Source organism: Bison bison, unplaced genomic scaffold, assembly GCF_000754665.1.
Source record: "Bison bison bison isolate TAMUID 2011002044 unplaced genomic scaffold, Bison_UMD1.0 scf7180017856337, whole genome shotgun sequence".
NCBI classification, from domain to species: domain Eukaryota; kingdom Metazoa; phylum Chordata; class Mammalia; order Artiodactyla; family Bovidae; genus Bison; species Bison bison.
The window spans coordinates 41505-58112 of record NW_011486910.1 but is presented as its reverse complement, the minus strand read 5'-3'; the positions used below and the strand labels follow the sequence as shown (position 1 = coordinate 58112).

General features: G+C 44.6%; 1 protein-coding gene across 3 annotated transcripts in view; it reads right to left on the bottom strand.

The window, feature by feature from the left end:
* The window catches only part of FGGY (FGGY carbohydrate kinase domain containing), a 504873-nt gene that overhangs the window by 472546 nt on the left and 15719 nt on the right, over positions 1-16608 (bottom strand). For 2 of the 3 annotated variants that reach the window (XM_010859213.1, XM_010859222.1), the window contains exon 2: positions 4781-4992. In XM_010859213.1, coding sequence (XP_010857515.1) covers positions 4781-4978 — 198 coding nt within the window. In that variant the 5' untranslated portion in view covers positions 4979-4992. Of the gene's footprint in view, positions 1-4780; positions 4993-12079; positions 12370-16608 lie in introns of those variants that run through there. The other variant, XM_010859202.1, reaches the window with a different exon arrangement.

Here is a 16608-nt window from a genome sequence, read left to right as displayed (position 1 = left end):
TGTTGTCAAAGTAATGGCACTGGAATGGCGGGATTACTGGAGTGCCATGGCACCCACCCAAGATGGACGGGTCATGGTGAAGAGTTCTGACAAAATGTGGTCCACTGGAGAAGGGAATGGCAAACCACTTTGGTATTCTTTCCCTGAGAACCCCGTGAACAGTATGAAAAGACATGTGGCTAGTGACTGCCATATTGGACCTTATGGATCTAAGGATGTATGGGAGTGAAATCTGTTGGCTGAAGGCAGGAAGAGTGTACAGGAAGAAGAGAGAATATGTGTGAAAGAGAGGAAGCACTGCATGTGTGAAGACAGGACAGAAGGAAAATGCAGGTGGAAGGCAGAGCTGAAAGGAGGATCATGAGATAAACCAGAAGAGCAGGCTAAAACCAAACCATGCGAGGCCTGGACGGCATGTTATGAATTCTTTCTGAAGAGTAGTTTGAGGCTATAGAAGAGTTGTCAGGTTAGCATTATCATTCCTGCTCAAGAAGGAGAACAATCATAGAGGGGAAGGACATTTTAGGAGGAGGTTACATTCCAGCGCTGATCTAAACAAAAGATGAAGGTATGGGGTGTTGGAGACGGAGGGAATCCAGAGATATGACCTGACTTCAGGCTTATCACCCACTTCCTGGGTGACTTAGGAAAAGTCACTTCACTCTCTGGATCCCAGCTGTTCTTTTCAACTATAATATGGAAGAAACAATCCCTCCCCTACCCACCTCCTATGACAATCAAGTGGATAGGAACATGCTTTGCAAACCACACAGTTCTATGAATGGTAGGAGGGTGACATCATTGCACCCTCAGTCCCACATGTATGACTCCTCCTTCTGCTCTCTCTCTCTAGAAGTATATATTACTCATACAGCTGGTACAATTTAGGGGGTAAAAAAAATGGTACTTTGTTGACTTTGTGGATATTTTTTCCCCATGCAACTGAACTATTTCATCCTTAGAGGCAGAGAACTTGTTGTAGCCCCCTCTCCCATACATACTCCAGTTCTTAGCAAACAGCATAGCACATAGTCTGCTGCTGCTGCTGCTAAGTCGCTTCAGTCGTGTCCAACTCTGTGCGACCCCACAGACGGCAGCCCACCAGGCTCTGCCATCCCTGGGATTCTCCAGGCAAGAACACTGGAGTGAGTTGCCATTTCCTTCTCCAATGCATGAAAGTGAAAAGTGAAAGTGAAGTCGCTCAGTTGTGTCCGACTCTTAGCGATCCCATGGACTGCAGCCCACCAAGCTCCTCCGTCCATGGGATTTTCCAGGCAAGAGTACTGGAGTGGGGTGCCATTGCCTTCTCCGATAGCACACAGTAGTGCTCAATAAATATTTGCAGAATAAATGACACCTCCAGCTTATCATCTTCTTCCTAATGGAATCTGTTACTATACACTAAACTTGCAATGTTCTTGCCTTGTTGAGGGGATTAAGATTTGTGGCTCCAAAAGAAATGTTTAGTCACTAAGTTATGTTTGACTCTTTGGTGAGCCTATGGACTGTAGCCTGCCAAGCTCCTCTGTCCATGGGATTTTCCAGGCAAGAATACTGGAGTAGGTTGCCATTTCCTCCTTCAGAGGACCTTCCCGACCCAGGGATGGAATTCATATCTCCTGCACTGGCAGGTGGATTCTTTACCACTGAGCCCCTGGGAAGCCCCCCAAAAGGAACATAAGCCATTAAAATCAGCAATGACACAGAACTCAAGACATGGAAGCAACCTAAATGTCCATCAACAGAGAAATGAATAAAGAAGATGTGGTTCATATATACGATGGAATATTAGTTAAAAAAATTTGCCCCAATAAAAATGGACCTAGAGATTGTCTTACTAAGTGAACTAAGCCAGGCAGAAAAGGACAAAAGATTCCACGTATATTATTGCTTATACATGGAATCTTAAAAAAAAGATGCAAATGTACTTAGATACAAAATAGAAATAGCCCTATAAACACAGAAAACAAACTTATGGTTACCAAAAGAAAAAGTGAGGGAGGGATAAATTAGGGGTTTGGGATTAATATATACACACTACTTCCCCGGTGGCTCAGACAGTAAAGAGTTGGCCTGTAATGTGGGAGACTTGGGTTTGATCCCTGGGTCGGGAAGATCCCCTGGAGAAGGGAATAGCGACACACTCCAGTATTCTTGCCTGGAAAATCCCATGGACAGAGGAGCCTGGTGGGCTACAGTCCATGGGGTCACAAAGAGCTAGACACAACTCAGTGACTTCACTTTCACTATATATAAAATAACAAACAAGGACCTACACTATAGCACAGGAAACTATACTCAATAATTTTGTACTAACCAATAAGGGGAAAGAGTCTGAAAAAGAACATATGTGTGTGTGTGTGTGTGTGTATATATATAACTGAATTGCTTTGCTGTACATGTGAAACTAACATAACATTATAAACCAACTATACTTCAATTTTTTAAAAAAGATTTTTTGTGTAGATAACAAGGAGTGATTGGTATAAAGTGTTCAGCATGATACCTGGAACAGAATTAGTGCCCAAGAAATGTTAGTTGCCATCATCATTACTACTACTGCTAATATTACTATTAATTATTAATGATTACTGTTATTATTACTATTACTAATAATAGTGGTAACTATTATTACTGTTGCTGCTGTTGTTGTTTTTATTAATTTGACTACAGGAAAACCATCTCAGGGAATGTGAGCGACTTAGAGAAAAGGAAACAATACAACGGCTCTCAAGCCCTTGAGCTCCTTAAGTTTTTGAGAACAAGACAGGTCAGGGTGTATTTTATGTCACCCTTTGCCCCAGACCATTGCTTCTCAAAATCTCACATAGAAAGAACCCTAACCAGAAAAGGAGTGAATATTCCCCATGAGGTACCTCCCTTACTGACTCTGACTTCTCAACATTCTATCTTAAAAATTCATTCTCCTCCATAATCTACTCATTTTTGTTACTGTTATCAGTGCAATCGCCATAGGAATCACAGTGCTTACTCATTTCCAGGCACTGTTATGACATTTTGTATGCATTAACTCATTTAATCCTCACAGCGACCCAATGCAGATAGGTACAGTCATCATTCCCATTTTACAGATGATGAAACTCAAGCAAGAAACCGAAAGTAATTTTTTCAAGATGACAAGCTAATAAATGTTGGAACTGGGATGTCAATCCAGGCAGTCCAGCTCTAGAATCTGTGCTCTCTGGTGTGTTACTTCTCCAATATAAACACGCTTCCCTCCTTCAACCTCACACAGCGATGAGCTATGAGCAGACGTGTCATGCTTATCCCACGGCTTCTGACACGTGGCCACGTGGCCATGCCCCTTGTGAGAAGAAGGGCCTAAGACCAATAGTGTTATCCAGGTTTACTCTAGAAGCACAGCCTCAAGAAGGACAATGCCCAGAGCACTCACATGGCTGAAGGGGCTCAAAGAGATAATGTGGTGGCTGCCACTGCAAGATGATTAAAAATCCAACATTAAACCAAGCTGTACTTAGAGCAGACCTGTTTTAAAGTAGCTTTTCATCAGGGGATTATATTTTCTTCTTGACAATTTCCTTAATGGCAAGAAAGACTCTATGTTGGAAGGACAAAGGAGACCCAAGGGCAAAGAGTAGAGGATTCTCACCAAGGCAAGGGCTGGGAGGGGGAGGGAGGAAGAAAGTTAAACAGGCAGAAGAAAAGACACGCCTCCCTTTTATTCCTATATCATGCTCCAGTGCTGCCCACCCCCAGCCTCCTCTCCCTGCCTTCTTCTCTGGGGGGACTAACAGCAGCCCTGAGCTCATGAAAGTTTAAACAGACTGATCAATACGGACAGAATGGTGAATTGTCCATCTGCAAATTACCAAGCCCATCATGAATATTTAAGGAACTAAACCAGAAACAGGGAGAAGACAGAATCCAGGTCTTTATTTTTCCCTCTGGAAAAATAAAAAGACAAAAACATCTCTGTCGTTCCTGATTACTGGGATATAAAACCAGTCAAGCGAAACTAAAAGGGAACAATTCTCACCCAGCATCACTTTTTTCCAAGTCAGCAAGCTGACTGCAAATAAAGGCCCCTCAAGAAAAATGCCTACCTGCTACAACTCAGAGATGCACTGGTCTTGCTCGACTTTCTTCCTGTCTCAGAGCCCACCTTGCCTTTGCATATGTTGCTCCCTCTGAACAAGAGAGGTTCCCCTCACTTGTCCACTTGGAAGGCAGGACAGTCCAGTGACTCAGGGTGCAGCACTGGAATCAGACTGCTTAGGTTCCAGCCCTGCCTTTCCTACTTACTAACTGCATGAGCATGGGGAAGTTATCTAATCTTTCTGTGCCTCTGTTTCTGCCTCAATGAAATGAGGATGTTAATAGCACTGCCTCTATACAGCCATTGCAAGGATTCTCCTCTATGATGCAGGTTAACCTATTTTACACAGAACTGGGCACACCTGAAGGCACCGTAGAGGTGAGCTCTGGTGATCAGTGACGTCTTCACATCCAGTCACACCCAACCAAATCCTCTGACTGCATGCTCCGAGTCCTCCACCGTCTACCCTGAGCCCCTCTGGCTTGGCCCCATCCTCAGCTCCAGCCACAGTCACTTTGTTCCCACACCTCTCATGTCATATCCCTGCTGACTGTTGGTCTCTGTCACAGACTCTGAGCTCCCAAAAGGCAAAGCCAGTGTCTAAAGTTACCCATACGTTGTCCCTGGTACCAGATGGACACACAAGAGACACTCAGTGGAGGGGCGGGGGGAAGGAAGCATGTGCCAGAGTCAGGGCCATACCTTTGAGACAACGCAGCATGCGGCCCAGATGTCCTCGGACGACTGCTCATGGTGGTTGAACTGAGGCTCCCATTGATTGATGGGCTGGTCTGCAAAAGCCAAGAGGGTGCCCCTCTGGTCCACAAGGGCTGCTCGGACACTGCCGGTCCCCACATCCATGCCCACATAGTAGCTCCTGGGTTCATTTCCACCGGGCATTGTTATCCCTCCACCTGTGGGGTCAAAGGCCAAACCACGTGAAGACCAAGCGGGTCTGCAAAGTCGAGCACAGGAACATCTTGAAAGCGGAAATGAAGGGGCACAGCTGACGAACTGGATGATTACTCATTAATCCAAGAAAGATGCTCATTGCTGCCAGTGTGCGAGCAGGCACTGAGGTAGGTGGTGGGTGAACAGGCAGACGTGGCCTCAGACATGGAGTTTCTGTTCTCTGGAGGGAGTCAGATGATGAGCATTTACAAGCTTCACCATTATTCAAGCAAAATCATGATATCGGATGAAAAGTGCAATGAAGAAAAACAAAAGGTTGTAGAACTGAGAATCTGGAAGCAACAGGTACACATTTTCTCCTCAATGAATTTGAATCAAAAGGGCAATGGCCATGGTGCTAAAAAGGAACTCACCTACCTGGTCAGCCATTCATTGAAAAAACTATCTACTGAGCACCTATCACGTGCCAATAAGCACTCTAAACAGTACATGAGTAAGTGAGTGAAGTCACTCAGTCGTGTCTGACTCTTTGCGACCCCATGGACCGCAGTCTACCAGGCTCCTCCATCCATGGGATCTTCCAGGCAAGAGTACTGGAGTGGGTTGCCATTTCCTTCTCCAGGGAATCTTCCTGACCCAGGGATCGAACCTGGGTCACCCGCATTGTAGGCAGATGCTTTACCATCTGAGCTACCAGGGAAGTCATAGAGGCCCTCTACTCACTGTGATGCTACAAGGTGAGATTGTTTTTATTCCAGTTTTATTAAAGTATAATTGACATACAGAACTATTGTTCAAGGTACACAGCATAAAGCTTACATACCTTAAGAAATGATTATCACAATACATCTAGTAAAAATCTATCATCTCATACAGATTGAAAAGCAAAGAAACAGAAAAATATTTGTGTCATGAGGTCTCGTAGGATCTCCTCTCTTAACAACTTTCACATACAAATACAGCAGGGTTAATTATATTTATCACATTGTACATTATATTCCTAGTATTCATTTATCACTGGAAGTTTTGTACCTTTTGCCTACTTTCATCCAATTCCCCCCTCACCCTGACGGTGAGTGTCTATTTTATAGGCGATTAAGATGAGACTCCAAGGAATATGTAAATTTTCTCTTAATGCTAGGTCCATACACTTATGAACAGTAAATGGAAGTTGCAATAATCATGCACATTATACTGACGGGCAAAAAGGTTTCGGAAATGAAGAGATGAGGCAGCACGACTGCAGAGCAGCCTGAACCCACAATCCCACACCTGTACATTCTCTTTTCCTTGGTAACAGCTCACAGCACAGATTCAGAGAAGAGGCAAATACACTGCAGGCCGTGTCGTGAACTGACTGGGACTGGGAAGGAGCCTCGAGGGAGACAGGATCAGGAATTTGTTAGACAATCTGTTTTCTTTACAGACGCCTTGCGAGTTACAAGGAAACCTGACCAGCGAACACTCCAGGAATTCCTTGGCCTTCACTGCTGCTCTGGGTCCCTTTGCTCAGATTAGCCCCTAGGACGCAGACATCTCACAGAGGCTTTCATTTTCCAGACTGGTGTTTTAAAGAATAAGAACAAGCCCCCAAGATATTTATGCTGGAGAACGTGCTACAGTCCCCTAGGTGAGCTCAGGGTAGCCTCAGCGCCCAGGGTCTAATTTCAACCACAGCAGTGTTCTGTATTCTTTCACTTCAAAGAGGTAATGTTTCCTCGGCAAGATCATACTTGGGGATTCAAAAACGAAGTCAGCCAGCAGGTGTTCCGTTAAGGTTTCCTGGGTATTTATCCCAGTTAAAAATGGCTTCGTTAAACATGATGGCTTCTGACTTGCTCACAATGATCCCCCAACAGCATGTGGCCCCTATGGTTCATGAGCAGCTGGAGAGGCGAAGGTGGAAGCTGGAGTACGAACAAGGGCTATCCTCCTCTGAGCTTCAGAGAACAACTCCAAGGCTCCGGCCTAACTGCTTTCTCATCTCCTCGCCCACACGATCAGCGGCACCAGTTTTCAAAACATGCATTCCTTCAAACACCCAAAAGGGATATTTTTTCTTCAAGCCATTACTCGAAGGAAACTGAAAACTGAAATAGATCAAAGCACAGCAGCGCTGTGTCAAGCAAAGATCATCCTTGCCTGGCCCTCGACCCTCCCCCAACAGTGACTCTGCTGAGTTCTTCCTAAGGACTTAAAACCATTGGCTGAGGCCCTCGGCACAGCATCCCAGGCCCTCCAGGATCTGCCCTCTGCCTCCTATCCAGCCACATCTACTACAGTCCTGCCTGTTCTCACATCAGGCTTCAGACACATTGAACCCTCACAGGTTCCCAGGTGCACCACACCACTACAGGACTGTCTCCACTTCATGCTTCTCTTTCCTTCCAACTTCCTTTCTCTCTTCTGTGCATCAGTTCAGTTCAGTCGCTCAGTCGTGTCTGAATCTTTGCAACCCCATGGACTGCAGCATGCCAGGCCTCCCTGTCCATCACCAACTCACGGGGTTTACTCAAACTCATGTCCATGGAGTCGGTGATACCATCCAACCATCTCATCCTCTGTCATCCCCTTCTCCTCCTGCCTTCAATCTTTCCCATGATCAGAGTCTTTTCCGATGAGTCAGGTGGCCAAAGTATTGGAGCTTCAGCTTCAGCATCAGTCCTTCCAATGAATATTCAGGACTGATTTCCTCTAGGATGGACTGGTTGGATCTCCTTGCAGTCCAAGGGACTCTCAAGAGTCTTCTCCAACACCACAGTTCAAAAGCATCAATTCTTCAGCGCTCAGCTCTCTTTATAGTCCAACTCTCACATCCATACATGACTACTGTAAAAATCACAGCTTTGACTAGAAGGGCCGTTGTTGGCATCTCTGCTTTTTAATATGCTGCCTACTGACTTTCACGTTAAGATCTTGCTCAACCAACACTTTTTTCTTAATTTGTTTGGCTGTTCTGTGGCACATAGGATCTTTGCTGCCATGTGTGGGATCTTCACTGAGGCATGTAGGATATAGTTCCCAGACCAGAGATTGGACCTGGGTTCCTTCCCCTGGAAGCACAGAGTCTTAATCACTGCACCACCAGAGAATCCCAACCATCACCTCTTGCCTCTCTCCATGCCCCAGCGCCACCAGAGTACTGTGTCCCTTCTTTCTTTTAAACTTTTTAAAAATCACTCTGACCGAATTTTTGGCTTCTGTGTTCACCTCCCTCACTGGCCTGAACCTGAAGAAAGGAACTGATTGATTTCTATATCCTCAGCTCCTACAAGTGCCTGTATCCCCAAACACTGTCTGGTACATAATAGTTCTAACTAAGTTCTTATGGAATGAACACCTAAATCAGTGAATCAACAAAAAAAAATAAGGATGAACAGGTTCATGCTTTAATGCTTTAATAGTTCAGATTCCTAGGTTTGGATTTATCTGCACTAGTGTTTTGCCTTGATTCTAATATCTGTATGCTTCATTCATCCAATTAATAAATATTTACTGGATGCTTACAACCACATTTTATTAATTCTAAGGTACTCATTTCTTTTCACATTTAGCTTCTCTGAAATCAGTGACTTAAAAACCAATGGCAACCGGGAACATCTTTCTTAGTGATATATGAAATAATGAGGCATGTTGCAATCAGTGACTGATATTAGAAGAAATGCAGATTGTGCCAGGCATCAGACACCCTGCTAGGAACTGAGGATACAGTGAAGGGCAAAACAGGGCAGTGCCATGGCTTATATCTTCCTAGATTTCTTTATCTGCAGAGGAAGAAGACTGACGAGGCTGGCCGCTCCACCGCCCCCAAATGACCACAGGCCTCCACTTGCTGAACTCAGGACTGCCTCTCTTAGCGTCCCACTGTCACCACTTGGAAGGACCCAAGGACGCTGCCCTCCAACACTGATCCTGGCAAGTCAACAACTCTGTCCTTGACTAGAGCTTTTCAAAACTATTCTAAACACTGCAGGGAGAAACAAGGGGAAAGAAATAGGAAATGAAGAGTCCATGCAAACATTCTGGCTTACACAGACCTGGCCAGCCACCCAAGCTTCTCTCTACTCCTACCAGAGCCAGTGACAAAAGAGGCCCCCAGGGGGCTGGCCCAGCTCCTCAGGCCTGGTTCCTTCACTTGCGACTGTCTTCTTCTGCATGGAATATCTCATCTCACCACCCACCAGACATCCTGATTCAGTCCAGTAAAATCCAAAGAGGCAAATTTCCACTCTGTAGCTGACTCAGGGCTTACCCTGGCTCTGGGTTTTGGACCTATTTCTTGGCTAAAGAGGAAAGAGCCCATCCTTCCGGAGAACCCTCCCCCTCCACTCTGACTTGTATGGAGACTGGAGCTTTGCCATTAGAGAGTTAACTCCAGGGCTGCCTGGACCACAGCGGTACCCCTAGTGCCAGCCCAGTGTCTAGCACATGGCACAAACTCACCATGTCCCTGAGACTCAGAGCAAACTCTTAAAACCCACCTTCAGGTAAAATTTACTGTGTATCTGATGCTTTACTAAGCAGCTTGCTTACATTTTTAAATCCACTTTTTGTCCTGATATCAACCCTTGAAGAGAATTACTAGGACCATTCCCATTTTACTGATGAGGGAAAACAAGTCCTAGACTAGTCAAGTAACTTGCTCACATACGTTATATAAATACCAAGTGATAGAGGTGAGAGCAGTCTCGATCCCTCTGCTACCAAATCCCTAACCGTTCTTGGAATGCCATGCTAACAGGTTCATGCGTGCTAAGTTGCTTCGGTCGTGTCTGGCTCTGCGACCCCATGGATTGTATGTAGCCCATCAGGCTCCTCTGTCCATAGGGACTCTCCAGGTGAGAATACTAGAGTGGGTTGCCGTGCCCTCCTCCAGGAGATCTTCCCAACTCAGGGATAGAACCCACCTCTCTTATGTCTCCTGCACTGGCAGGTGGGTTCTTTACCACCAGTGCCACCTAGGAAGCCCCATGCTGCAGGATACCCTCCACGTAGTTAACGCACGTTTGCCAAGGACTCTGCCTACTCTGTACCCTGTTCTTGTTGTTTAGTCGCTAAGTTGTGTCTGACTCTTTTGTGACCCTGTGAGATGCAGCCCACCAGGCTCCTCTGTTCATGACAAGAATACTGGAGTGGATTTCCTTCTCCGGGGGATCTTCCTGACCTAGGGCTCAAAGCCATGTGCCTACTCTGTCTACAACTGGTTTACTCAGAACTCAGGCTGCCCACCTTCAGAGACTGGCCCTTCCCCAATACCAGGTGGCCTCTCTCTGGTAAAACTATCCATTTCTAGACTGTATGACTGAGATATCAGTCCAAAAGAGAGTCAAACCCATGGGAACAAGGGCATCATACCTTCTCTTCGTTGTTCACACACACACACCCCAGTTCATGTTTTTGTAAGAAATAGATCCTAATTAAATATTTCAGGTTCACTACGTTTCCTATTACTATAGTTTTAAGTGATCTCTTTATGATTGTTTCCACACCTGGATCTTGAGAAGTTCAAGCTCTAGGGCAGCTTCCCTGAAACTTGACCCTGTGAGTTATAAAAACTCTGCCAGAGGATTTTCTGCACTCAGATTCCTAGTCTCCCCTCTGTGCCCTTTGTTCCTGGGTCATAAGTACTCTCTGATGTGTCCTAGACTCCAAACTACATTCCAGTTCCTCTTGGCCTCAGAGAATAAAGTAACTGCAAAATGGAAAACATTATTCCCTTTTATAATTTGCTTTAAAAAAAAAAAAAAGGATTAGGATCCTCCTGCATGCTTGGCACTTTTACACATTTGTTCATCTCTTCCAACTGAAATGCATTCAAGCTGGGGAACCTACCACCATTTTATACCTTGTTGGGATAGGAAAATTTGCCCCAAGTCACACAAAGAGTAAACAGCAGCAGCATCTGCATTTGAACCCTGGCCTCTTAAGGCAACTTTAGGGCTCTTTCCAACCTAAAAGTGAAAACCGAATCCTTCAACAACAGTGCCAACAACAAAGGCAGCAACAACTGGCACTTATTAGGCTCTGCTCTGCAAATCATCCACCTGATTCTGTGATTTCACTTGTAACAATCCCGTGAGGTTGCCACTGTGAGCTCATTTCCCAGTTAGAGAGACTGAGGTTCTCAGCAATAAAGCAGTTTAAGGTCACAGAGCACAATACCAAAGGAGCTGGGTTTTGTCCAGGTCACAATGGTGTGGCTTTAAACCCCAACAGATGAATGCTGAGAGTCAGAAAGTTGATCCCACTTCATTCATTTGAGGCAGAGATAAATTCTCTAAAAAGAAAGACAACTAATAAGGAATATGGGGTATCCGACTCTCTGTGACCTCATGGGCTGTAGCCCACCAGGCTGCTTTGTCTATGGCAATAATCCAGGCAAGAATACTGGAATGGGTTGGCATGGCCTCCTCCAGGGGATCTTCTCAACCCAGGTATCGAACCCAGGTCTTCTGCATTACAGGCAGATTCTTTACCATCTGAGCCACCAGGGAAGCCCATTAAAAAAGAAACACAACTAACAGGGAATATGGGGTGGCTGGTCAGACAAGAGAATTAAGAGCATAGACTGTGGAAGCCAAGAGAAAGAAAAGCTACAGGGAGAAATTCAAGCTGGCTGCACACATGTCCCAGGCCTTACCTAACTTCTCAGTCTACAAGAGGCTCCAAAGGGCAGAACAGCTTCCCAGCCAATTGCCAGCATTGACTGAACTGGTTTTTAGCCTCTGTTCATGATCAAAAGACCGCTCTTATGATAAATATTTATATGGTGCATTAAATAATAGCCTGTACAAATATTATTAGAAATGTGCCACAGGAAACCACAGGCTTCACAGCTGATTCCTCAACAAACGTGAAAGCTGCTCAAAGGCAGTGTGAGAAAAGGAGACAGAGTCAGGGACATGGAGGCTGTTCTCTGCATAACTGTCCCAAAAATTCTCAAAAGGGGTCATGCTACACATAATCGTGCTGAAAACCACTCTTTGGGGTTGTCTCTTATATTTATTTGCTTCCTTCTTTTCCCCTAAATGACTAAAGAGCAGAACACTAGTCCCTAAGACTGCAACCCTCCAGAGTGGATAAGCTTACCTGCAGTTCTACTTCTTAGTGGGCCACTCCTCCAGGACAAACTTGAGGACAGTGGCTACAGATACAGTGTCCCAGGGACCTGGGAGTGAGCTTAATATCCTCTCTTGACTTTGATCTTTGGTCTTGGCTGGGAGTTCAAGTACACAAGTCACACACACATTTTTTTTTTTAGTTATAATATAATCAGGGGGTTGGGAGATTTGGGAAGAAAAAGATAAGCAGTGAGTATGCTGCTCCACTTCAGTCTCCTTAACAGAAAGAATTAAATACCACTTAAAGCAATTCTCCCATGCTCTAAAATGGAGAGAAAATTTGGCAGGGGAAGGAAAGAGCTAATCTGGCAATAATACCTTGTTCTCCATCGGCTTTACCAAAAATATACATGGGAGAACAAGTACAGCTTCTTGACAGGTACTTCTCCTCTTAAAGTGAAAGGCTGTCTCCCGCAGCTCCAATCTTGCTATATGCTTTGAACGATTAACTAAGATTGTATAACCAGGGGGCCCAGCACAGGGCCTGGTATTAATATATGGTACGCTCAGTAACAGCTTCCCTAGTGGCTCAGATGGTAAAGAATCTGCCTACAATATGGGAGACCCAGCTTTGACCTCCAGATTGGGAAGATCCCCTGGAGAAGGGAATGGCCACCCACTCCAGTATTCTTGCCTGGAGAATTCCATGGACAGAGGAGCTTGGCAGGCTACAGTCATAGGATCACAGAGAGTCAGACATGACTGGCTAACACACACACACACACACACACAAACACACTCAGTAAACAGCAGCAATTATTAGGTCTATTAAGATATGCCAACCTTCTCTTTCATGACCAAATCATCCCTGAACATCTGCAGGGATGTTTAGTATGCATGATCTATACCTAGGTATTCACACCATGTCTAACAGCTCAAATTCCAGTAAACAAATGTAAAGTGCTTTCTCTGGGTCAGGACACTAGGAATAGGAAGCTGAAAAATATATCATTTCTGATTTTAAATAGTTGACAATTTAGTGTAAGAATCTTATTTTTGAAAGTCAGTGATGCCTCAAGTTGTGCCTAGTTTATGTACTTGAAGCACAACTAATGCACCTGGTAATATTGCACGTGGCAGTAAGGGGGCTCCATTTGCCAGTGGAACCTCGGCTATACTCTTGAAGCCAAGCGTCTTGTTTCAACTCCACCTTCCTTGGCAGAATATGGAGATGTAAGTTGATAAAATAAGTACAGGGTTACTGTTTTCATCAGTCTTCCAAGCACTAGATCAGAAGCCCAGTATTTTTCAAGATGTTTAGGATCTTCATGCTTTGGACTGAGCCCATCTTTAAAGACAAATCTGAGATGACTGGATGAGGGGTATGGAATTAAATCAGACAGAAGAAAAGCTGGCTGTCGTCTTAGATTCAAAGTTGGATTCCAACAGGTAGAACAGGCAAACTTAAGGAAGCCTCGTGCATGCCTCACAATGTGGTGGTCACAGGGATCAACACTGAGGCGATCCTGGGCCGTGGCCAAAACCCACCACCGTCCAAAAGCCACACAGGCAATGCTCAATGGATGACACAGAGAAAATACAAAACCCAGCCATGCTGAGGCCAAATGCACGGTATAAGTCCTAACAAAATCATGGGTGGAAAATCTGACGCATCAAATGACATCCCCAAACTCCCAAAACAAACATTGCCTGAGAGTAAATTAAACTCTGGATCTCCCATGTCCTCTTCTATAAAACCTCACTTACACTCCCTTCTCTTCAATCCTTGTGATCCAATAAAGCAGCTCCCTACTTGTTAAAATGCCTTCCAAGCCCTTTAAAATGCCCTACCAAGCTATTCTCTCTGCAGAGACGGGGAGAGGGGGAACCCACATTTATGACACCCACCCTTCCCCCACTTACAGGGGGAAGACACTGAAATCCTGAGGGGAACAAAATCCAGTGGATGGTCACAAAGCTGGAAGATTAAGGAGGCTGTATTCAATTTCAGGTTTGTCTAGGCCAGAACAGGACTCTTATCTATCCCTGAAATGACTTGACTTTTCCCACCTCCCAACCAAGTTGCTTTCATCCTTAGCATACTCAGAACACAATTCCAAGTCAGTTCATCCTGTGAAAACTTCTCAGACACTCAACCATCAGAAACGCCTCCTCCATGCTCTGATTAATGACAACCCTATGTCACTATACAGGCTACTATGAGAAGCATTAGATATTGAGAATGTTCTGCCCTCTACTTCCTTCTGCCTAGAGGGAAACATGCCGTGTGTCCTGCAGTAATAGGGAATTCTTGGGCTGGGAGGGAGGAGGAAATTATTAATGTATAAAATAGTCAAATACCTTTTAAAATAAAAAGCATCTAAAAACTCTCCATCCCTGGAGAGGTCTAGAAGCACAGTCAGCAAGCCTTTCTTCTGTATGAAGCACTGCACCCCATCCCAGGGCATTCTTCCTCCTGACCTGCAGCCCACTTCCGCACACACAGGCATTGAGGAGAGAAGTATTGGGTACAGCAACAAAATCCAGTCCCTGCACCATCTTGCAAAACTCTGCCCTCAAAGACAATGCCCAGCCTGAGGATGGCTGAGGTTTCTACCCTACTCTTTTGGCTTTTTTTTTCCCCCTTTTAAAGAAATTCTATTATTTTTTCCTATTATTTTACTAATATAAACATTTTTATGTTATTATTATATAGTATATATTATTAATATATAGTAATGTATTTTTACTTACTGCTAACAATTACTGACCATTTGTTAATTGGAGGATAACTACTTTACAATGTTGTGTTCGTTTTTGCTGTACAACGCGCTGCTCTACGACGCCCCCCTACCCTATTTATGAAGAATGGCTAGGTGGCTTCAAGGCCCCACGTGAAAGGCCGAAAGAATGAGTTACTGGAAGATTACTGAACAGTGTGCCTTTCCAGAAACAGGCCCTGTTAAAATTATCACGAGCTGCAGGGTAAGCTTCAACACCAGCAATGCTGCTTCTGTCCAAAGTGAAGGCCAAGTTCTTTATCTGGCCCACAAGGAACTCAAAGCTCCTGCTCCTGCCCAAACCACTAACCCCACTGCCCAACCTCATCTCTGATCACAACTCCTAATATGCCAACCTTACAACATTACTAGCAATCCCGCAAATAAAAGTTTGCTGCCTTTGTTCATGTGATGCAAAAAATACAAACTTGCAGTTCATAGAAAAAGATATTCAATCCATACATTGACCCTTTAACCTCACAAAAAATGGAGGGAAATGCAAATCAAAACAACATTGATATACAATTTTACACCTTAAAAAAATGGGCAGAAAATGAAAACACTGATAATATCCATTTTGGGCAAGTGCTTGGGGACACAAGCAGTTTCAGATACTTTTAGCAGGAGAATAATTGGTTCATCCTCCTTTAGAACAATTTGGCAATATCTATCTGTTTTCCAAATCTACCTCTTTACCCAAGAGCTGTAACTTCTAAGAATTTACCTTCTAAGAACTGAAGATTGGCTCATCTAAAAGATATATACAAAAATGCACATTTCAGATTTATTTTTTAAAGGCAAGGGCACACTCACAAAAACCCTGGAAACAAATTCAATATTCATCTATAGTGCCTGCATGCTAAGTCGCTTAGTTGTGTCTGTCTGACTCTTTGCAACCTCACGGACTGTAGACCACCAGGCTCCTCTATCCAAGGGATTCTCCAATCAAGAATACTGGAGTGTGTTGTCATGCCCTCCTCCAAGGGATCTTCCCAACCCAGGGATCAAACCCACATCTCCTGCAGCTCCTGCATTGCAGCTGGATTCTTTACCACTGAACCACTAGGGAAGCCCCATTCATTTATAGGGGCCTTGCTAAAACTGATACAGAAGCAGTTGTTAAAAATGAGACATAGCTAAAGAAAACTGCTAATTACGTGTTATTGAGTAAAAGAGCAAATTCTTAGACACTACAATATGACTGCATTTGTAAGAACTCTGTAAAGAGGAAACCACATCAGTGGTTCTCAAACTGTGAGCTTCAGAAAATCAGCATCAGCACCACCAAGCAATGTGTTAGCAACGCAAACTCTCAGGCTCCAACCCAGACCTACTAATGCAGAAACTCTAGGGAGTACGGTTCACAGTCTGTGCTATTAAAACCCTTCAGGCTACCCTGAATGCTGCTGCTGCTGCTGCTAAGTCGCTTCAGTCATGTCTGACTCTGTGTGACCCCATAGGCGGCAGCCCACCAGGCTCCACCGTCCCTGGGATTCTCCGGGCAAGGACATTGGAGTGGGTTGGCATTTCCTTCTCCAATGCATGAAAGTGAAAAGTGAAAGTGAAGTCGCTCAGTTGTGTCTGACTCTTAGCAACCGCATGGACTGCAGCCCACTAGGCTCCTCTGTCCATGGGATTTTCCGGGCAAGAGTACTGGAATGGGGTACCATTGCCTTCTCCGAAACTGTGTAAGGACCTAACATACAAAACTTCAGGAAGAATATGCAAAAGCCTGCTTACTGCAGTGACATCTACAGAAAGAAGTACAGTGGAAGCA